Source organism: Scleropages formosus, chromosome 1 (genome assembly GCF_900964775.1).
Source record: "Scleropages formosus chromosome 1, fSclFor1.1, whole genome shotgun sequence".
NCBI lineage: Eukaryota > Metazoa > Chordata > Actinopteri > Osteoglossiformes > Osteoglossidae > Scleropages > Scleropages formosus.
In genome coordinates this window covers 51,056,534-51,079,430 of record NC_041806.1, presented here as the reverse complement: position 1 = coordinate 51,079,430, position 22,897 = coordinate 51,056,534, and the positions used below count along the sequence as shown (strand labels likewise).

The 22,897-nt window shown below is 48.9% G+C and overlaps 1 protein-coding gene across 6 annotated transcripts; it reads left to right on the top strand.

The window, feature by feature from the left end:
* The first annotated feature begins 177 nt into the window (after positions 1-177).
* zfyve28 (zinc finger, FYVE domain containing 28) lies at positions 178-20,632 on the top strand. 6 transcript variants are annotated; one of them, XM_029248924.1, is made up of 14 exons: positions 178-767; positions 4,258-4,398; positions 6,235-6,372; positions 7,219-7,421; positions 8,666-8,755; positions 9,071-9,160; positions 9,409-9,510; positions 9,739-11,109; positions 12,535-12,630; positions 14,057-14,220; positions 14,638-14,754; positions 16,740-16,841; positions 17,507-17,610; positions 19,309-20,632. In XM_029248924.1, exons 1-14 carry the CDS (start codon positions 729-731, stop codon positions 19,438-19,440), a joined length of 2,889 nt encoding a protein of 962 aa, XP_029104757.1. In that variant the 5' UTR covers positions 178-728; the 3' UTR covers positions 19,441-20,632. The 6 variants fall into 6 exon arrangements, with proteins under 6 accessions (XP_029104757.1, XP_029104729.1, XP_029104714.1 ...); XM_029248896.1 differs by having other exon boundaries at positions 16,737-16,841; XM_029248881.1 differs by having other exon boundaries at positions 16,722-16,841.
* The last annotated feature ends 2,265 nt before the right edge of the window (positions 20,633-22,897 follow it).

Sequence of the window (22,897 nt, the reverse complement as noted above, 5' to 3'; positions counted from 1 at the left end):
TCTGTGTTGACATGTTACACGCGCTTTGTGTCGTCAGGGGCAACAAACAAGAGTCTGGAGCAGCGCCATCCATCGGGCCAAGAGTTTCTTAATTATCTTTCCCCGCACCGATCCAACACCCCCTGGACGCGCCAGCCGGCTCTCTCTGCTTTTCATTCCCACATTGACATTGTTCAGAATCTCCACGCGCTCCGCCGCGCAGCCTTCCGAGGAATCAGTCACACAAATTACTTCATTTTGCATTATGATACTATGCACGCACCAGGAGCAGTGTACGGAAATCAAGGACGGTGATCAACTTAATTAGTCGATTGACTTGTCACTCGAACGCGGTCAGGTCTCCCATTGGTGCAGACAGATCAGGGGGCGGGTTTGTGGCCGGAGTGGGCGTGAGCAGCTCGGATAACTCGGCCGTTCCGTCCGACGGAGACACGGAGCGCAGGCGGCTGTGACGTCACACACCAGCCAACCTGTAAAGCTGTCAAACAGCAAACCGATAAACCAGTGTGATCGCGAGCGCAGCGAGTCATTTCTTGCTCGTACCTTCGGGATCCGTTTGCCCCGGCGCTGGAATTCCGCCGATTCTCGCGCCAGCATCGAGGAGCATCTTTTATTCCCGAGACGGAGGGGAAGAGCACCTGGACCCAGGCGAAGTGCGCGCGAGGAAGGCCGGCGGCGGCGGCGGCGGAGGAGGGAGGAGGGCGAGGCAGCCGAAGCGAAGGCAGCTCATGATGAACCGCTTCAGAAAGTGGCTCTACAAGCCCAAGGTACAGCACGTCCGCGTGCCCGTTCGAACAAAGCTGCCTGCCGGCGCGCGTGCGGTCCGCGCCGCCATCGTGACGGCGCAAGCAAGGTGAGCGAGCGCTCCGGTGAACGCGCACCGGCGGCGGCGCTCGTGCCACAGAGTGACAGCAGCGGCCTCTGAACGACTCAAAGGGAACATTGTGGCATCGACGCTATAAATAGGCCCGTTCCCGGCTGCGCTCCGCCGGGGGTCGATCGCCTAGAGTCTTCCACTTGACGGTACAGATTTTGCGTTCGTGTTTATTTGCGGGCGCTGCCAGCCCACGCGGGGATGCGCATCGTGAACGTGGCCACTGTGGACGCCGTCGCCGTTGCCCACAGGCCGGTCCCCGGTCCCCGGTCCGAGGCCTCGCGCAGGTTCTAGCAGTGGGAGGCGCGCGACAAATAATTCCACGGCGCAGCCAGGCTTGTCACGGTGGACGTCACTTCAGGGTATTCAGACGAAGCCCTTCCGCCCCCCCCCCCAACCTCAACCCCAACCCCCCGGATCGGAGTGACAGGGTCTCCGTGGGAGGTTGTAATGATGCTGGGGGGGCACTGACAGCGCCTTTTGTCCCATCCAGACTCGGAGTGACGCCTTTTGCACACGAGCGGGGACACATGTACCCCCACCCCCTGTGAACACACGTGTGTCAAGAGTGAAAGTGTCCCGCCGGGGCCCGTTGGCAGCCTGCGTTCGGGCCCCGGTTCGGACCCGAGTCCATTGATTGCACACCTGCTGCGACAATGACACATTCGTGTGGGGTCTGGTGGCCGTTTCGTCACATTTGGATGTGGGTTAAAAACGTGGCTTTAAAATGTACTAAAAATATCCGGTGACAAACAGTTAGAAACGTATTTGCTGATATGTCAATTAACTCTTTCCTTTTCCTTTCCCAGCAATCGGTGCTTTAAAATTGGAATTAGGGAATAAAGTTCGTTCCATTTATGGAATCAATGAATATATTTCAATACTGTACAATTAATTAGAAATAATTTTATTACCTGTTTAACCGTTAAGATTATTATGAGTTATTCATTTAGCTCATGTTTTTCTTAAGGGTGGCTTAAAATTCTAGCTTTTATACTAAGGTACTTACAATTATTTACCCATATATAAAGCTAGGTATATTTTTAATGGAGCAGTTCATGTTTCCGCAGCAGGTTTTTGGATTCGAACCTGGGTCCTTTGAGGGGACGACTCTCACCACCAGCTCACCTACCTGCTGCCTCCATAACAGTTGTTTCTCCTCCAAAACTGGCTTGAATAAGTAAATGAATAAATAGAATTGATAGAACAACACATACAGTTCAGAGATGTAACACGAAGTGGGAAGTTTTGATTCTGTGTCTCCTCTTCAAAGCATTCAGGTTACTGGCCACTTTGTAAATACAACTGTGAAAAAAATCAGTCTTTCCGCATACAGTGGCGTTACCAAAAGTCCGGAATGTTCCCTGTGAAAAAGGCTGCAGACTGGAACAACACGGTGACTTGGCAAAACCTGCAATGGCAAAGTCCAAATGAGGGTTAAGAACTCCTTATGTAATGTTTGCTCAGCTTTTCCGCTCTGACAGCGACGGCTCCTTTTACAACAGCTCTGGGTTACAAGCAGATGTGCAGCAATTTGTACCCCGAAATTCGCATAGCGAGCTGTCAACTCTCACTTATGAGGAATTCTGTAGGAGATCAGATGTCTCACTTGAAAATATGCACCTTGGTGTGGTGTGCAGAGTAAACCCCCCCCCCCCCCCGCGCACACACACAGTGCGGGTGGCTTCTCCTGTTTGCATCAGTCATCAGATACCTACCAGCTCATAAGCAATTCTCAGAAATTTTGCCTTTTTATTTTCGCTGGTGATAAAGATTGTAATAATGTGCTATGAAGCGAGAGAAGTTTTCAGAAAATGCCGAAAAAGTTGAAAAGGCAAAGGAAAGCCTTGCCTTACAGTAATTATGGGGACAGCTAGTGGTTAGAGGTACTGCTTTTGGATCCAAAGGTCATGGGTTCTAGTCCTGCCTCCAGCTGTAGTACCCCTGACCGAGGTACTTACCCTAAATTGCTCCAGTAAAATTACCCATCTGTTTGAATGCGTAAGTAATTGTAATTTTAACACTAACATTGTAAGTCACATCAGCTAAATGTAGTTGGGTAATGGAAGTGTGTTGAGGTAGTGTAATAATAGGATGCAAAATGTTGCTTTCATATTTTCTCGTCTGATCTTGGAACGCTAGGATTGCTCATTTTTCTTTCCATTTCTGTTTCTGTCGCTGGCCAGGTATTTTCTGCACTGGTCACCGTGGTGAAAGTGGGTTTTTATTTATTTATCTTCGCTTTAGGAACCGTGTTTAGTGCCTTCAGTCGGCAACTTGGCTTCTGTTGTTCTTCTTGGATTTGATCAGAGGGGTTTCCATGCAGCCCCGTGCATTCATGCATTCGGTTCTCTGTTCTAGTGATTTCTTTCAGGTTTGTTATTCCTTTTCTTTTATGATGATGATGATGAAGAAGAAATAATTTGACCTCATAAACCCATTTAGCTGTTTCCCAGCGGACAGAGGGGAACAGCTTCCTGTGGAGTCATTACGCTAAAACACCATTTTGCCCCAGAAAGATGCTGATAGTGTTGCAGTTCGAGCTGTTGCCTTTGGATCTAAAGGTTGTAGGTTCAAATCCAGCCTCCAGCAGCAGTATCCTTGGCTAAGGTACTTATTCTAAATTGCACCAGTAAAAGCATCCTGTTACACAGATGGGTGAATAGTTGTAAACAGCCTAACATTGCTGCTCTGGAGAAAATCATGTAAGAAAAGATTAAATGTATTACGCTCTTCCTGTTTCAGCTGGTAGTGAACTGTAAAAAATAAATATTTGGGTGTAATCACTGGAATCTATCTTTGTTCAAAACTTCTATTTCTAAATACAGGTCAATATTGCATCACTTTGCTTTCTGTGCCTCATATATTTTTTTTGTCCTTTTCTTTCTATAATTCTGTATATAAACCCAGGCAGCTTGACCAGTTTGTAATTTTAAGCCTTTCTTTTTTTTTTTTTAACTTAAAGGACAAAAAGATATGAAGTCAATAGCAGCTTTCCCACAATCCTTTGGTCCATTTTCCTCCATGTCCTTCCATAAATGTATGTTTTTGGTTATTCCTGCCCCGTATTGGTGTGGCTTCCATCAGCCGTTGTGACATTCATTCAACTGTGACCTTCTTCGGAGTGGATATCAAATAATGCATAAAGTTAATTTAATTTTTCTTGTAAAAATGTGTTTTTTCACAAGATGCTTGAAATATCAGCACGCAATAAGGCACGTGTAGTTGTGGATGTAAATGATATGGTGAGGTTATTTCCTGGCAGTTCCGGACCCGTAAATATTAGTGAAGTAATTTCTCACCGTGTTCGTATGTCATACCTGTTAATTTTTGGTGTGTTCGGGACCGTTTTGTGACCCCTGCTGTTTGCCCTGTTCCCCCAGAGGTCAGACCCCCAGCTCCTGGCACAGTTCTACTATGCAGACGAGGAGCTGAACCAGGTGGCGGCAGAGCTGGACAGCTTGGATGGCAGGAAGGACCCTCAGCGCTGCACCCTGCTCGTCAACCAGTTCCGCTCCTGCCAGGTTCGCTTGCATCTGCCATCTAGTTGTAATGATCATTTTGTATCAGACACAGGTCTGCTGTCACCATGTAGAATGTCGCCCCCTGGTTTTTGGACCCCCAGAGTTTTACGTTTTCCCCTTTCTTGGCAACATTGGAAGTTTTTGTTTTCCTCTCCTCAACTGCCAGCTGCCTTACTCTACGTACAGATGGGTGTGTAGGTATAACTGTCTGTTATGACTCATATCGGATCATTTACAGCACACTTGTTCAGCGCTCCGTGCCATTCCGCTGCGTAGAGCGCTCTGTAAAAATAAATCTGATTGGACTCAGTCGAATAGTTGTAAATTCTCTTCTGCTTACCTGCGGCTCAGTGTCGCAGATACCGTGGTGACCTGCAGCTTTTCCGCTCAAGCAGGACCGCTTATCAATATGTGAAGCGCTTGCAATAATCCATTATCGGACTTGAACGGACATTAATATACCACTGACAGCTACAAACTAACTTAATGCAACTACTCCCGTTTGTTTAACCGAGCTGTTATTTCCATCGCTGTGCCCATATCGCTGAGATACGGCCACACGCTTCCCTGCAAGGAATGGTACTTTACCGTGCGCACGGATTGTATGTTACTTATTCATGGCACCATCTTCAAAGCGTTTTAAGATATGGTACCTTACTAGTTTTGACAATGTTTATTAGAGATTGCTCAGTGTGAATCTCAGTAAATCAAGATGCCCTTTTACGTTTTCGGGTTGCTCGTTGAGATGATGCGTTGGATGATGTAATATGGAGCATTCCGATATGGCACGAATCAGTGCTTCTGGATGATATCTACAGAAAAAAAGTCACACGCTACATTTCGGATATTTCCATTAACTGGTTCATTTGTTTTCACTCGTACCGAAACGGTCTTGTTCCGGAAGCTTCCGCTTGCCTAATTGTAGGGCTCTTTGAAGCGCAGTCATGTGATCGCTTGCAGACCTGACCCTTGGCTTGTGTTCGAGACACCTTTCTATTTTTGCTGTTCCTGGCCAAAACTGGCGGCCCATCACAGTCGTTTACAAAGCAATGAAAGAGGGAGATGATGCCTAATGAATAAAACAGGTAAATTCGCTGGTGATCATTAATGTCGTGTGTTTGGATGCCTGGTGTGGAGGGTCTCATGGAGCCTCATGGGGATGAGATGAAAGAAACCATATTTATGATAGATAAAAGTTGTCAAAAGGTCAGATTTTACCGCGATGCAAGCCGGGGGTTAATTGAAGGCGTCGCCGGCCTTAAGTGTCGCACCCTGACAGCCGGCGGCTGCAAACCACCCACTGTGTTTCCAACAGCTGTGAGGCTCAGGAAAGACAGTCTCCCCCCCCCCCACCATCCTTAATCCTCTGCCTTTATTAGCATAAGCGCTTCGATTCTTTAAATATGATTTTGTTAAAAATAAAAAATGTGGAGTGCAGCGTCTGCGACACAGTATGTAATTGGGTCCTTCTTTAATCACCACCCAGAGCAGATTTCACCCACAGGGGTTTTTTTTATTCAAGGCGTCTTCTTTGTTCGCGTCATTTTGTACCTCCAGCCAGTCTCCGCTGGAGACGCCGCCATACGGAAGGAGACTGTGAATGAGCCCCCAGCATTTCATTGATGAACTGAGATGCTGCTGTGATGGGCGTTATGACGCGTTACTGTACGCTTTTTACGCCGTGTAAACACTAGAGTGAGGAAGGAGCATTGCTGCACGGGGGCGCCGATGGTGTAACGTTTCCATAACTGTTCTTGTCCAACGTTCACCGTAACGTGGGGTCTGTGCGGACCGCTCGCGCTCACCTCTCCGCTCCCGTTTCACCGTGCCCCGCAGGACAACGTGCTGAGTATCATCAACCAGATCATGGATGAATGTATCCCGGACGACCGAGCCAACAGAGACTTCTGCGTGAAGTTTCCCGAAGAGATCAGGCACGACAACCTGGCGGGACAGCTGTGGTTTGGGGCCGAGGTACAGCGACCCCACACCCCCACGCGGTGGGCACTGGTCCGGTGGAACGCGCTGCCGCGTGTTTAGGCGAGAGGGTGCGGAGGCATCCGGACCAGTCAGCAGTGGCCTCTAGAATCCCCAGAATGACAGCTGTCACCTGTTGTTTGAAAGTATGAATACAGTATAGAGTGTTACTACAGTTGAGTATTACCACAACGTACAATATTAATACAGAGTATTACTATATTATACAGTGTAGAGTACGATACGCTTTAGACTTGCAACATTTTTGAATATCACTGCAGTATAGAGTATTAATATGGTTTGGAGTATGAATACAGTATGGAAGGTTACTGTAGTTTTGGAGTATTAATACAGTATAAAGGGTGGCTGTTACCGCGGTAAAGAATATTAGTGTAGTGTGCGATTGATCCGAAACGAAAGGCGTTACCCCTTGCGTACTGTATGCAGTACTCCACACCCGGGGGGGGGGGGGGGGTCACATTCTCTCTCTCTCTCTCTCTCTCTCTCTCTCTCTCTGCGGTTATGATTACACTGATGCTGCTGGAATGTTCCGCCTTCCGCAGTGAGTTCATGGTGGACTTCGGCGGAGTCTGGCTTGTTTAAAAACAGTACGGACACACAAACCACAGTGCATTTTGGGGGATTAACAGTTCAGTCTCGCTTTCTATAACCAACCCTGACTCTACACAATATGGGAATAATTTGCATAATTGCGAGACGCGTAAATGGATACAAAAGCCACAGTGGATACAGTGGGTCATTGGTGGAAAATAATGAGTTGATCCTTGAACTTTTGAACTAAGGTGTGTGGTGGGTGGGTGGTCGCCCCCTCCCCCCCTGCAGTGCCTGGCCGCTGGTTCCATCATCATGAACCGGGAGGTGGAGAGCATGGCCATGCGGCCCCTGGCCAAGGAGCTGACGCGGAGCCTGGAGGAGGTGCGCAACATCATCCGGGACCAGGCGCTGCGCGACCTCAACCTGTACACTGACCGCATGTGTGACGCCCTGCGCCACTTTGACAGCCTCTTCGCAGAGTTTGAGCTCAGGTGGGACCGGGGTGGGAATAGGGAGTGGGGCTCCTGACGTATGTAACACGGGTTCGAGAGCGTGGCGTTTGTGATGTGGGGATTGTGCAACCGGAGGGGTGTGTGATGCGAAAGGATCCGTGCGTGAGATGTGCGGAACCTGGAGTGAACAGCTGGAGAGATGTGGTTAGAGCTGCTCCCTTTGAACCCAAAGGTCACAGGTTCCATCTCTGGCTGTAGTACCCTTGAGCAAGGTACTTACCCTAAAATTGCTCCAAGAAAACAAAAAAAAAAAAAATTACCCAGCTGTATAAATGGGTAAATATTTGTAACCTTAACACTGTAAGTCGCTTTGAAGAAAAGCGGCAGCTAAATGTAAATGTAACCCAAACGTTGCTGGTTCGAGACTCACCTATAGCTGTAGTGCTCTTGAACAAGGTACTTACCCAAAACTGCCCGTTGAAAAAATAAAGTGTGTAAATGGGTAAAAAGTTGTAGGTGGATTAACCTTTAAGTTTAAAGAAAAGCATGGATAAATGGAGCCGACTGTGTTTACTAGCTGTTTTGTTTTTTGTTGGCTGCATTAAATAATTTGTTTTATTAGGGTGGAGTCCTTGTACAGGTGGTCCTCAACTTACGACTTGACTTTGTTAGTTGAAAATCCCCTCATGCCGTACTACGTGACCCCTAAGGGTATGTTGAACCATGATGCTACATTGTATAATACAACGTAGCTATATTTTTTCGTTATTGAAATTGAAATAACTACTTATTTACAATAAGTAATTATTTTAATTTTTCTAATTTTTTTTTACACTTTAATTTCGCTTTAATTTTCAATTTAACATCAGTCGTTGGTTCACAGAGCACTCGCGATTTTGCTTGCTAGCTGCCGCAAATTAAAAAGTAGCTTGAAAGGAATCGAATGTGAAAAGTTTCCGAAATAAAATGCACTTTTCTGACGGACGCGCTGACCGAGAGCCACGCAATTAGGAAATGTGGCGAGCGGTCGATGTTCTCGTACAACAGGTGGAGCGCTCGGCGTTAGACGTTACAACTAAAAATAACATATACATTTTATTATGGTAAAAATGAAATGAAATATAATGAAGTAATAAAAAAATAATGAAAATAACAAAAAGGTTTGTAGGACGGCGTCGTAAGTCAAGCGCCGCCTGCATGGTCTCGTGATTATTTTTATTTATTTTATTTTTTAACGAATGTCGTGTGACTGATCGTACACTGTGCTGTCGGTTGTTTCTCAGCTACGTGTCAGCCATGGTGCCAGTGAAGTCCCCCAAGGAGTACTATGTCCAACAGGAGGTGATTGTTCTCTTCTGCGAGACAGTAGAGAGGTGAGGATCCGACGAGTTGCACGTCACCCTCCGAGCGGTTGTTTTCCGAGGCGCGGTAAATACGTACGTGGGCTATCGGTGTTTGAGACGTGACCTCAAGTGACCCGAGGGCCCTGAGTTAGCTGACTTGCGGGAGAAGGGCCGAGTTGATCCCTCCGAACGACTTCGGATAAGAACGGAAAGCACGCGGGTGCGGTCGTGGTCGTGAAGGCGACCTTGTACCGTCCTTACCGTGTCGCCGTGAATATGTGAATTTACGGTGTGAACGTGACGGCGGCGGTTCGATGACGAGTTCCTTCCCCGATGCTTTCCCAGGGCGCTCAAGCTGGGCTACCTGACGCAGGACATGATCGACGACTACGAACCCGCTCTGATGTTTACCATTCCCAGACTAGCCATCGTGTGGTGAGTCGCCGCCGCCTCGTAGTTCCAAATATGTCGCATCCATGAGGAGTCGCGCTGCGTTAGGGTACATGCGAGGTATTGGCGTACCTATCGAAAGGGAGTACTTTACTGGGAATGCTCCCGCACAGTCTTTCGCAATCTCTGGAATGTACGTCAGACGAATAATAATCAAGTAACTTTTACGCGACTGAATGTACAAAACTGAATGTGTGTGGAATGTTCTGCGCCCCCACCCCCCACCCCCGCAGCGGCCTGGTGGTTTACTCCGAGGGGCCGATAAACCTGGGCCGCAAGCCGGAGGACATGTCCGAGCTCTTCCAACCTTTCCGTTCGCTGCTGCGGAAGATCCGGTACTTCGCTCGCTGAGTTCTCAGCCTCCGTCCCACCTGTTCACCTGGATGGGGTGCTAGACCATCTCACAAATGCGCACACACACACACAGAGTTAGGCAGCAAGTTAAATTTAGAGCCACCAGTTTCTCTCAAAAACACAGTTACAGAGTTGTGTGTGTGTGTGTGTGTGTGTGTGTGTGTGTGTGTCACCTGTCTGCCTCACGGGGGACTTCAATATCCCCACAGAGACCTCCTGCAGACCCTTACGGAACAGGAACTCCAGACGCTGGAGCGCAGCCTCTGCGTCTGCCAAGATGACGAGCTGGTGGTGTCGCAGCCTCCGGTTTCCGTGTCCTCCGCCGACACGTCCCTGAAACCCTCCGCTGGTGAGGAGGATGGAGACAAGGTGTCACAATGCCTGTCTCCCCAGGAACAGGACGACGAGGATTTCTGGCTGAGCTCGGTGCTGGGGGAGGATCCCGAGGAAGAGCTCGCTTGCTCCATGCAGTACGACGAGCAGGAGCTCGAGCAGCTCAGCATCATGGTGCACCGGGTCGGGGACGAGATGTCCTCCCTTCTGTCTCCCCCTAGCCAGGGACAGTCGCCGGCTCACCACAGCAGGGCTTCGGGCAGCTCCAGCAAGGAGGCATCGCCCTGCAAAGTTCCCGGCGCTGGCTGGAGGCTCGCGTCGGGGCGGTCCGAGCAGGAGGAGGACGGCCGCGTGTTCTTCATGGAGGACCTGGATGGAATGGGGGAGTCGCTCTCGCGGATGGAACAGTCCCAGCTCGCCACGTGGGGAGGCGAACCGCATCCTGCGCGCCACGCTCCCAGGCCGGGCTCGCTCCACAACAGCTGGTCCGGGGACGGCGCGGCGGAACCGGCCCCGCAGCAGGGTAAAAACCGCGGTCAGTCCGCTCCGAAGCCCCCGGCGGCCGGCACCGCCGAACCCCCCGCCTACATCAACGGCTGGGACTCCGGCGCGGACGTGGAGACGGCGGAGCTGATCGCCCACCGCACGGGGGGCATGAAGCTCTCCTCGACGGTCATTTTCAACCCAAACTGCCCGAACCCGGTGAGGGAGGGAGCGGCCGACGCGTTCCTGCCGCACGACGGGGATCCCTGCCCCGGCCCCTCGCCTGCCCCCGGCCCGCACCACAGGCTGGGGGGCCTGGTTGCTTCACACTGCTTGCTCAACTCGTGCGTGTGCTGCGGGAGCTGCGAGGACTCCGTGGAGCCCTGCGTCGACAAGGACAAGGACAAGGACAAGGGCAAGGGCCTCGGCCTCCCCCCGGGCCCCGTGGTCCACGCCTCGGGCTGCCTAGTGCCCAGCAAGGATCTGGCCGTCAAGAGGGCCGGATTGGCCGGTTCGCCGCAGAGCAGCCCGGCAAGCGGGGAGAGACCGGGCCCCAAGGGGCCCTGCCAGAAGTGCCTGATCTCGGGCTCGGTACCGGTGGCCCCCGGAGACAGAGGCCTGCAGACGGGGGACTCGGGGTCCTGCAGCCACCAGAGGAGAACGGAGGGACAGAGACAGAAGCGGAGGATGGAGTCGGAAAGAACGGGGTCTGGCAGGGCAGGGAGGGAGGAAGAGGAGGGCGGCAGGACTGGCAGCGGATCCAGGTAAGCCCGAGCGGGTCCCCCATGACGATGGGCGTCTGGGACGCAGGAAGGACCACGCCGGCTTCCGAGATGCTGGATGGTCGTTGCGTTTTCTTCTACGGGGTTTCCTGACGGTGCCTCCGGACGTCCACGTACCGCACTGGCTGCAGATGAATGAGCCTAGAGCGGAGTTGAGACTCCTTGTTAAGAAGCTGTTCTGCGGGGCGCCAAATAACCGGAGTTCGTGAGCACCTTTGTGTTTCTTGGCTTTTGAGTACGATTCAGGAAATGAATGTCGTCCTTGTTTACATTTATTAATTTCTCCAGAGTGATTTACAATGTTAAGCTGCGAATTTACTCCAGTCTATCCGTTTATACAGCTGGCTACTTTTTACCATATCGATTCAGGGTACCTTGAGCAAGGGCACTACAGTAGGAGGTGGGATTCCAATCTGGGTCATCTGGGCTCTTTTAGAAATGGACTGTAAATGTGTAACTAATACGTCAGTTACTTCACTGTGAAACACCAAGTCCCCCCTCCCAGGGAGGAGGACTGAGGACAAATTCGTGGTGTGTGAAACTTGTGCTTTTACTTGTGCCATTTACAGAAACGGAGACTGTTGAGGGACAGCAGTGGGGGACTTGAGATGGGGAAGGTCAACTAGAGCAGGATGTGGGACTCAAGCTGGCATCCTTCGAGTGGAGGGCAGCTACTCTGACCATCACCATCTGCTGCCACCTCTTTTTAATTTAAATAACACCAAGACCCAAATTATCGAGGTTGCTTTTTCACAATCGTCAATATTTTACAGTTTAGACTCATCGGTTCAAATGATCGACTCCTCAGACATCCGGTATTTATTTTTTTGCCCAGGCAAGTGTGACTTGAAGCAGGTGTCCAGACTGTTGACTCTTACTGTACCTTATCGCGTAGGAATTGGGTGGAAGGGGCAGCAGGGGGCGTAGTAGTTGAAGGTACCATCTTGAACTCAAAGGGTCCAGGCTTGAATCCCACCCCTCGCTCTTGTACCCTTGAGTAAGGTACTTACCCTGCATTGTCCTCATGCCCAGCTCTATAAATGGGTAAGTCACTGTAAGCAGCGTCACATTAAAAGTCGCTTTGGAGAAAAGTGTGAGCGAAATAAATAAATGTAAAGAGTTTTAAATGTGTGTTTGCGTCACATGAAGAACTGCTTAGAGATTCACGTTTGCTGATTGTGCCGCGTCGTGGAACAGCTGGATCCAAGCAGATCCTGTCTGGCGGGGGAAGACGTGGACGTTTCGGGGAATGATGGCACGTAGAGGAGTTTCTGATGCCCTTAATTAATGTCAGCGGCGTTGTATAAATCTCCCCCCCCCCCCCTCCCCCCACGTTCGATTAGCTATAATTCTCTCGTACAGCCAATACAGCTTCATCTCCACTTCCGTTCCTCTTGTGTTCTTCAGTTCTCCAGACTCCCAGCTGCTCTCCTCCACCTCTAGAAGTGACTGTGACAGTGTGTTGGTCACCACGTGTAGCCCGAGAAGCACGTGTACGCCCAGGTAACTGCACGGCTGCACTTTTGATCGCTCCGAGAGGACCGCCGGTCCCTCAGCTGCCCTGGGCGACCATTTAGCTGGACCCTCACCTCCACGTTGGGTACGCTGGTGACCTGCCTTTCACTACAGATATGATGTGGCAGGGGGTGCAGTCCTTTAAGTGATCACACACTACCTTTGGATGCTTGGTAAGCATATCTAAGAGCAGCAGGTGGCGCAGCGGTTAGAGCTCCCACCTTTCAAGCAGAGCTGCTGTTCAAATCCTACCTCCTGCTGTAGTACCTGGAGTAAGGTATTTACCCTAAACTGCTCCCAGACCTTCCCCATGTCCAGCCCCTCGCTGTTGTCCCTCACCAGTCACTCTTTCTGTAAATTACACAATGTAACAATTTTCTTATGTTGTTTTTCTGCATGGGGGGCGCGGTGGCGCAGTGGGTTGGACCGGGTCCTGCTCTCCGGTGGGTCTGGGGTTCGAGTCCCGCTTGGGGTGCCTTGCGACGGCCTGGCGTCCCGTCCTGGGTGTGTCCCCTCCGGCCTTACGCCCTGAGTTGCCGGGTAGGCTCCGGTTCCCCGCGACCCTGTATGGGACAAGCGGTTCAGAAAGGGTGTGTGTTTCTGCATTTTCCAATCCGTTTTGTGACATGAATCATACTTTCGGCATTAGTTCCTACTATACGTCAGTCTTTAGAAAAATACTCCACTTTCTCGAAACGGGGAAATTTTTGGCAAATTTTGGCACCGGCTTCGAAGCACCGAATATTCCAGTACCTTTCAGGATCCGATGCTTTCTACAACGTTCTGGTATTTTCTCGAACGTTCTGGTACCTTCTAGAATCTTCCAGTGGCTGGAAAGTATCAAACTGAAACTGACACTCTAGAAGAACTAGTGCTATTTTTGGTAGTCAGTGAACTTTGATCATAATCAATGCGAAAATTGGCATAACGAAGAACTTTGAAAAATGTTGTTAGTAAGTGTATAGTTTCTAGTGGTGTAGCCAGCGGTAAGAAATGCGTAAATGTTAAAGGTGCAACGAGACCCGTAGAGGGGTACACCTTACTAAGCCTCCTGAAGGTTAGGGGACTTGTGCTCGGTTGTGGACCGGAGACGACCGCGTGGGCAGGATCTAGGAGCAGGACAGCAGTCCACCGAATGAAACGCCCCCTCCCTGCTCCATCGGTCGCTCCCTCGGTCCGCAGACCAGCTGCCTTTAAAGCGTGTGCCGGTTAACCCTGAATCTGCAGCAGCTGGTCTTCATCACACCTCTGAGGCAGTGAGGGAGGGGAAAGGACGGGGGTCGCTGTCCATTAATTCAGCACCCGCCCTGCCAGGAGAGTACCGCTCTCTCGCTCACAGGCTGTAATACCAGCAGGGCGTGATTGCATGTCCAGGTCTGGGTAAGGCTCACTCCCGCTGCCACGTGTGTTGCAGCTCAGTCGGCAGCCTGACCCCCAGCTCCGGTACGTCGGAGGACCCGGAACACCAAGAGATCCAACTTGCCATGCAGGCGGCCAAGATGGCAGCTCGGGAAAAGATTCGCTCTCGTTTCCATGGCAGCAGCGATCTCATTCACCGCCTCTTTGTTTGCATCTCAGGTACATGTCCAGCTCTGTATTTCCGTGCAGCGTTTCTACGCTTTAACTGTTGGCTGTCACAGCTAAACACACAGCTACAGAGAGGGAGAGAGTGCTCTTCCTTTTTCATTTGACAATAAAGGTTCCACGTAAAACATTACGGTGTGTCTGTGGGCAGCAGGTGGTGTAGTAGCTAGAACTGTTGCCTTTGGACCCAGAAGTCCAAGGTTCGAATCCCACCTGCTTCTCTAGTACCTTTGATGAGGGCAGTTTAGCATCACTGCTTCATAATGATGATATATCATCACTAATATAATGTTGCATTAAATATTTAAAGTTGTTTTACTTCTGCATCACCAAGACACATCCCAGCATCATGTACACACCCATTACCTTAAATTTTTTTTTTTTTTTTTATTCCCCCTCACCCCCATCCAGGTGTTGCTGACCAGTTGCAGAGCAATTACGCCAGCGACCTTCGTAGCATCTTGAAGACACTGTTTGAAGTCATGGCAACAAAGCCGGAGCTCGATGAGACGGACAAGCCGAAGAAAAGTACCGTCCACGATGGCAGACGAGCGCAGTTTTCCAGCCTGAATTTAGATATGCAGACAGTCCCTGCTCTACGTAGTCTATAATATATAATATAGACGGGGTGGCATGTAGTGGAGCTGCTTTTCCCCTGAACATAATGGAAAACGCTGGACTGTGGATGGATGTGACAAATAAGACTGTAATCTGTCATGTTTTTGCTTGGGGAGGGAGGTATTATCCTGAAATAGTTGGGCCTACAGGTAATACGTGTGTGTGTATATATATATATACACACACACAGTAGAGTTGACCCTTAAACAACACGGGTTTGAACTGTGCGGGTCCACTTATACATCGATTTTTTTCTAGGAATATATTGGAAAATATTTTGGAGATTTGCCACAATTTGAAAAAGCTCGCAGATGAACGGCGTAGCCTAGAAATATCGAAAAAAAATTAAGAAAAAGTTATGTATGTCACGAATGCATAAACTATATGTAGCTAGTCTATTTTATCATTTTCTACCATAAAATATACAGGTAATACATATAACATGTACAGTGTTTTGTATCATATAAGACAATATTGATGTAGGTACTGACAGACAGACAGATGATCCATCTCGTAAACAGACAACGTAAACTTATCGATAAATACAGTACAGTATATACTGTAAATGTATTTTCTCTTCCTTATGAGTCTCTTAACATTTTCTTTTCTCTACTTACTTTATTGTATGAATACCGTATATAATACAAATACAAAACCAGTGTTAATTGACTGTTTATGTAATGGGTAAGGCTTCCGCTCAAAAGTAGGCTATTAGTAGTTAAGTTTCTCGGGACTCAGGAGTTATACGTGGATTTTCAACTGCACGGGGGTCGGCGCCCCTAACCCTCGCGTTGGTCAAGGGTCAACTGCATATACAAACATATATACATTTTATATGCATATAGATACTGTAAAATACTATATATACTGGGTATGTACAGTACATAAAAACTAATTCTATTAAATATATAACACTGAAAGTGTAATTTTTTACATTGTTGTTGGCTCAATTTTAGATTTTCTGCTAAAATACACATCACCCCAGCCGTAAGCTTTTGCGGGTCCCGTCCAAGCATAACTTCTGCTGAGATATGGTCACAAATTAGGAGTGACGCGTCTCCACGCAACGTACAGCAGGGACTGTCTGTAGCGCAGGCTCATTATTATCGTTCCCCGTGTTCCATTGTGCACTTACACAGTTTAATTATGATTTAAAAACATATATATGTTGACTTATGTACGCCGTTAAATTCTGGATCCAGACGGACAGCGAGTGGGAGGGATATGTGTTAATCGGGTCGATCTAACGTTGGAGGCGTTTATATGTGGGCACCCGATCGCTGCACATGTGCTTATGTCGGACTGGAAAAAAAATTAAAATTAAAAACAAATCTGTTTCAGGGACTATTCATAGAGGATTGGAAGTAGGAACAGCGGGTAGCGTAGTGGTGAGGGCTTCTCTCTTTAGATGCAAAGGTTGCAGGTTTGATCTGCACCTTCAGCTGTAGTACCCTTGAGCAAGGTACTTACTCTAAAATTACCCAGCTGTATAAAGGGGTGAATAACTGTAGGTGGGCAAACGGCGTAAGTTGTTTTGGAGAAAAGTGTCAGCTACATGAATACATGTCAATGTAAGTAACGAAAAGGTAAAATTCAGTGTTGGGAGCAGGCAGACAGTGAGGATGGGGGGTGAATACTTTTTCCTACAGTAAATGTTGCTACTTTGCTCTTTCAGTCTCTGTTACTATTGAGCGGAGACTGAGGACTAGCGAAGGCGGCAGGTGCCATTACTTTGCCGCATACATCGGTAAATCGGCGTAAATAGCTTAACGCTGGGAGTCGTTTTGGAGAAACGTGTCGGGCGGATCTTTAAACGTAAACGTAAATCGGTACGGTTCGTAATGGTTTCCTGCTGTATGGGGGGGGTGTACCGACAGCGTGTGTCCTCCCAGCAGCCCCCGGACTGCGGCGTGCCGTCCTCGACGACTGCACCCTGTGCCAGGAGACGGTGTCCTCCAGCGAACTGGCGGCCAAGGCCCGCGATGGACAGTTTGAAGGTGAGAGCACCGACCGCCTCTCGGCTCCCCAGTCCGGCTGTGACTCTCGTCTCGTACCTCAGGGTTGGCGAGTTTACCGATACGGTAAAAATGTACTCATTTACACAGCAGGGAGATTTTTACTATATCGGCTCTGGGTCAGTACCTTCGTGGAGGGTATGACAGCAGGAGGTGGGATTCGAACCCGGATCCATAAAGACCGGCGGTGGAAGACCATTACGCCGCTTGCTGGCCCGAGTCAAAAATGGTCACGTGGCCCGTGTTCTTTACTCCGGAGGACCCGGGGTCAAAGGTCCGAGATCAGACGCTTGGGGAAGTGGGTGCTGAGTTGTGACCCGATCGCCTCCTGCTGTCGTGCCCTTGAGCGAGGTATTTACCTGAATTAACAGAGTAACAGTGGCCCTGCTGTGTCGACGGGTAAATCAGTGTAAGTAGCCGAACACCGTACATCACTTTGAAAAATAAGGAAATAAAGCAAATGATAACTGTAAATCCTTCCTGCCGTGGAAAACGAATTATTTATTTCAGGGGCTGATTTTATTGTCAACAACCAGCAGATGTCTCTCGCACCTCAGGTCTAGTGAGTGTGTGTGTGTGTGTGTGTGTGTGTGTGTGTGTGTGTGTGTGTGTATGAGAGAGTAAAAGAGGAATCTGTGGCCCTGCAGATCTCCCGGTCTGGGTGCCGGACGAGGCCTGCAGCTGCTGCACCACGTGCAAAGCCCCCTTTACCGTGATCCGCAGGAAGCACCACTGCAGGAGCTGCGGCAAGGTGAGCCCCTGCATGGAGACGCTGGTACGAGTACGGTCGTCGTGCGGTTAACGTCATGCGCGGTCAGCGGCGGCGCACTTTCAACTTACCGTTTTTTTTCGGGACCGCGCTCGACGTAAGGACGTTTTCATCGATGACCGTGTCTACGGCCGAACCTGCACATTGTTCTCAAATATTTTCGGTCGCTTATAATTTTCCACGTCCGGTGCTTATTTAACATTTACGGATGCTCCCCGATTTACGACCGTTGAAGGAAGCCTGTTCCACGAAACCCATCGCAAGTCGCAAATGCGCTTAATAGACCTAATCTACCGAACACCATCGCTTCTTATCCTTTAAGACGGTCGAGGTCGGCGATTGCGAAAGTCCAAGTTCAGGTGCGATGGCCATTACGGGCTTGTCGCCGTCATGCTGGGCAATTATCTTGAGTTTCTCCTCAACAGTAATTTCTCTCCCGATCTTCTTCCCACCAGTAGCGGGAGACACAGATGGGCGTTTCGTAGATACGATGGATTCACGAAACACAACGCAGGCACGGGGGGAGGGGTATCTGTAGCAACTGCCGCCGCCCAGCATCACGAGGCAGTATCGCCCCGCATATCGCTTGCCCGGGGAAAAAAATCAAAATTCGAAATTCGAAGTACGGTTTCTGCTGAACGCGTATCGCCATCGCACCATCGTGAAGTCGAAAAATCGTAAGTCGGACCATCGTAGCTCGGGGACTGTCTGTATCGTGTTGTTCGAATAATTTCTACTGAAGTAGCTACAGCGTTTATTGACTTTTCGCAGCTCTTTAAATAAAAGTGGAGGCACTGTTCATAAACGTGTATTTTCAATTTAAACGTATTTAGGTGTGGACATCTGGCCCTCGTTTCAGTGGAGGCGCTCGGATGAACGTGTCCTGCGGCACCTTAGCTAATTTGTTCCTGAAAATTCGTTCGTAAGGCGAACAACCGCATACTCTTTGCATCGCTTCTTATGGGGGGGGTCCTTCCTGCGTCCCTGCACGCACGACTCTTTGCAGTTTGCAGGTTCATCTGCTGGGACCAGTTCGGTCGGGACACGCGGTCGTTACGTTTCACGTTAAACGTTGCTGCGTTTATGGACGGAGAAGTTGGGATAATGGACGGGCGCGTCCTAATGCCAGGCGTACGCAAAATAACTTTTTCCTTTTTAATTTAACTAAAAATTAATCCACCTGTTCATTCAGCAGAAATAAATCAGTTCGTTTGTGTTCAACAATTTGACTGGTTCGTCATTCTTTGGAATTATTACTAGAATTCTTTGTTTTATTCATTTTGCTGATTATTCTCTCCAGAGCGATTTATAGGATTAAGCTGCTGCTACTCATTTACATACAGCTCAGTATTTTTTTTTTTTTTTTTTTTTTTTTTACTGTATCAATTCAGGGTAAGTACCTTTATCAAGAGAACTACAGCAGGAGGTGGGGCTCGAACCTGGGTCATTCACATGGAAGGCAGTGGCTTCAACCTCTACGCCCCCTGCTGCCTTTTAATAATTCTCTCTAGTTAACTATTCGATTCCCAAAGTGTCACCAGGCTCCCTTATTTACCACTTAATTATTATTTATATGTTAATGTTATTTTGTTGGAATGTATTTGCATTCTTACATTACTTGATATGACGTATATTTATATTCAGTACCTTATTGTACTGGGTTTGCGTATGTTGTTCCAGATCTTCTGCTCCCGCTGCTCCTCCCACTCTGCCCCGCTGCCGCGCTACGGCCAGGTGAAGCCCGTTCGCGTGTGCACCCACTGCTACATGTTCCACGTCACGCCGTTCTACAGCGACCGGACCGGAGTGTGACCGCGCGAGCCCGACCGCTCGGCCCAGGAAGCGCCGTGGCCCACGTGTCCCGACCGCTCGGCATTAACCTCGGCGGGGGGGGGGCTTTAATTAAGGAAAGTTTGGATGAAATTATGGAAATATGAAAATGGATTTCGATTACATTTTATCCCCCCCTCTTCTTCTTCTACAAAGTGTTCTTTTCTTGTGCGCTTCAACAGCACGGCTCTGAAGCCGTCTTCTGGAAGCTTCTCTCTCCGTTTTTGCTCGTTGTTGGACACGGGAGATGGAGGACCTCGTGTGGACATGTCCCGGACTTTAATAACCACAAGATAGGAAAATGACAAGAGTCAATATAAATGTCAGCATGAGAATGAAAAATCATTTTTTGGTTCACGTTTGATCTTCCAGGATCATATCCAGCAACCCCCGCCCCCCCCCACCCATCTTTCTCTTTCATGCAGAATTTGCATGTTCTTCCCATATTTGCATGAGTTGCTTCCCACTTTCCAAAGACCTGCGCTTCAGGTGACCTGGTCACTCCGGATTGACCTGCTTTGCATTCTGTGCTTCCCAGTATTGACTCCAAACTCCGGTCGTCCTGCCTGGATTCCGCGGCCATTGGAAATTATTTTATTTATTGATTATTTATTTATTTTTTTAATGATCTTGCTGCAAACTGAGAGCTGCAGACCACACTCACCTCCTGCTTGTGTTCGTCATCTGGAATCGAATGTGAAACTCAAGATTTTGCGTCGCACTTCCGTCTCGGCGTCTGGGGATCACGTCAAGGCGACTGTGCTGTTGGATGTCTCAGACTCCCGGGCAACGTCCGCTGACCTCTTAGCGCGACGTACCTCGGCCGTTCCATGAACCCCCCTCTCTTTGCATCACCCGGTCAGGTGACCGCAACCACTCCCCGCTCCGTAACTCTCACCCTTTCGGTAACCACGGGAACCTTCGTCCACATCTCATCACCCCGTGTCCATTCACAATCCTCCGGTCTAAGGTACTAGGACCAGCTCCCGATGGTCGGCCAGGTACCACGTGAAAGGTGGCGTCTCGGGTTCTTCAAAAAGTCACGTTTATGAAATAGGGACGTGTTAAACGCGGAAAAACTCCTTCATCTCATTAATTTGCAACGTTTCGATTGTCACCGTACCGTTTCACCTCACAAAATTGTATATTACTCATCTTTTATTGATTTTTTTTTTTTTTTTTTTTTTTTATAAGGCAAAATTTGCTTATTACCTCATTCTTAATATGGAGCACAGCAAACCCCTGAGAGACCACCCAGTGGTTCTCGTCTACCGACCAGAGAGAGAGAGAGAGAGAGAGAGAGAGAGAGAGAGAGAGAGAGAGAGAGAGAGAGAGAGAGAGAGAGAGAGAGAGAGAGAGAGAGAGAGAGAGAGAGAGAGAGAGAGAGAGAGAGAGAGAGAGAGAGAGAGAGAGAGAGAGAGAGAGAGAGAGAGAGAGAGCTAAGTTAAAGCCCCCAAAGGGGTTCCCTGTCCTTAGCTCTGTGACGCACCATGTCCGGTGCCAGTAGGACACAGTTACAGCATTGGAGGTTTCCAGGAAAAGACCTTCTCGGGAGGACAGAGCCTCCGTTCCTGAGTTCCCTTCCATTTGAAGCACTTTGAATCGCAGGACGGCACAAGAGCGGTCAGTGCCGGGTGACCCTGAGCGGGTCGGAGTGGACTGACACTGTGGAAAACGAGCGCCTGGTTCAGGAGTTACGCCGGAAACGCCGACTCTTTTGGAGGAAACACAACTGCCTTTGCGCAGACTGCATGTCTCACACGGTCTTCCATGTTGGACTCATCAAGCCGTTCAAGGTCGGACTTTCGCTCGGCGGTACGTTAAGTTCGCCTGTCCAGATGTCCACCCTTTGCCTCATTGTCAGTCCATCGGGGGGGGGGGGGACAGATGCAGCTCTGCTGGGACTCGGACGTGGCCTTTTGAGTCAATAGAGCGACGCGCGCACTCTTCCGTAAACTGGACCACGGCGACCCGGTGCACCGAGTGACAGTCCGGGGGGTTGGGGGAGGCTGCTGTATGCTGTGTCTTGCGGTCGACTGGACCGTAACGCGCTCCGCGCTGTTTCATCCTTCCAGGTTTGTCTGGATTTCTCAGTCCCCTCTCAGAGAATGTACATTAGTCCACGTTTTTACCCCCACCCCCCAAACAGAACAAGTTCAATTGTTTTGTTCTCTGAAATCGTTATTTATTTTTCGTCAACCTTTGGGTTGGTGGAATTGCATGTTTCGCCATGTGTTTCCAGGCTGCAGTACGAAGAAGGAAACCAATGCAGACTCTGCTTGACCTTTCAGCTTGATCTCAGGCTTTACATTGCTAAGACTGCGAGTTTTATTTTTATTAAAAAGAAAAACTAAACCTTTCAGGAAAAAATATAAATAGAAATGCTTTTCTAATGAACGAAATTCAAAGATTAACATTTAAAATGTGTTACTTTCTCTGTATAAATAAAAGCATATTTAAAGGACTAAATACTATTTATTCAAGTTTGTTTTTGTTTTCTATTAATTTCGTCTCTGTAAGAGCAATATGACATCTTGATATTTTAATTCATGGTGTTAAGTTTTTAATGTCATGTAAATGCAATAAATGCAACTTTTCAATGATGCCGCTGCTGTTTTTGTCCCTTATGTCTGTGCTGAACTGAACAGTTATTTTGTCAAAGTAAGATAGTGTTTGAACAGAACAATTCATTGCTATGACTGCAAGATCCATGAAGAAATATAATGTATATATTTCATATATTTATATGGTTTTTATTACATTTCTGCATTTGATAGACACTTTTCTCCAATGTGACATTAAGCACATCCTACAACAGATGGAGCGCTTAGGTTGTCTGTGTCATACCACTGAATGCTGAAGGGGATTCAGCAGCTCTGAGGGGGACAGGGAGCTCATTCCACCACACTCTGACCAAGACTCATAACCGGAGGACTTTCGATGTTGGATGTCTTGTGAAAAGCACAGGTTCTGTACATACCGTAGACTAGCCCCGTTGGAATTGTACCATTAACATGTAGGTCTAACCAAAGTGTGAAATAATACTATAAAAAAGCAGAGACAAATACACACGCATTGGCTGAAACTGCTTGTCCCGAGCTGGGTCGCGGCGAGCCGGAGCCTAACCCGGCAACCCGGGGCGTAGGGCAGGGGGAGGGAGGGGACACACCCGGGAGAGGACACACCCAGGACGGGACGCCAGTCTGTCACAAGGCACCTCATGCAGGACCCAAACCCCAGACCCACCAGAGAGCAGGACCCGGTCAAACCCACTGCCCCACTGCGCCCCCCACAGACAAATAATCACCACTTGGGGGGGGCAGAAGACAAACAAAAGAGGAGAAATAAAACTCCAGAAGCTGGTGTGGGAGAAGAATGCGAGAAGAGCTCAGATCACCTTGTCACCCCTGCTGGTTTCCCAACTAAGCAGTAAGATGAG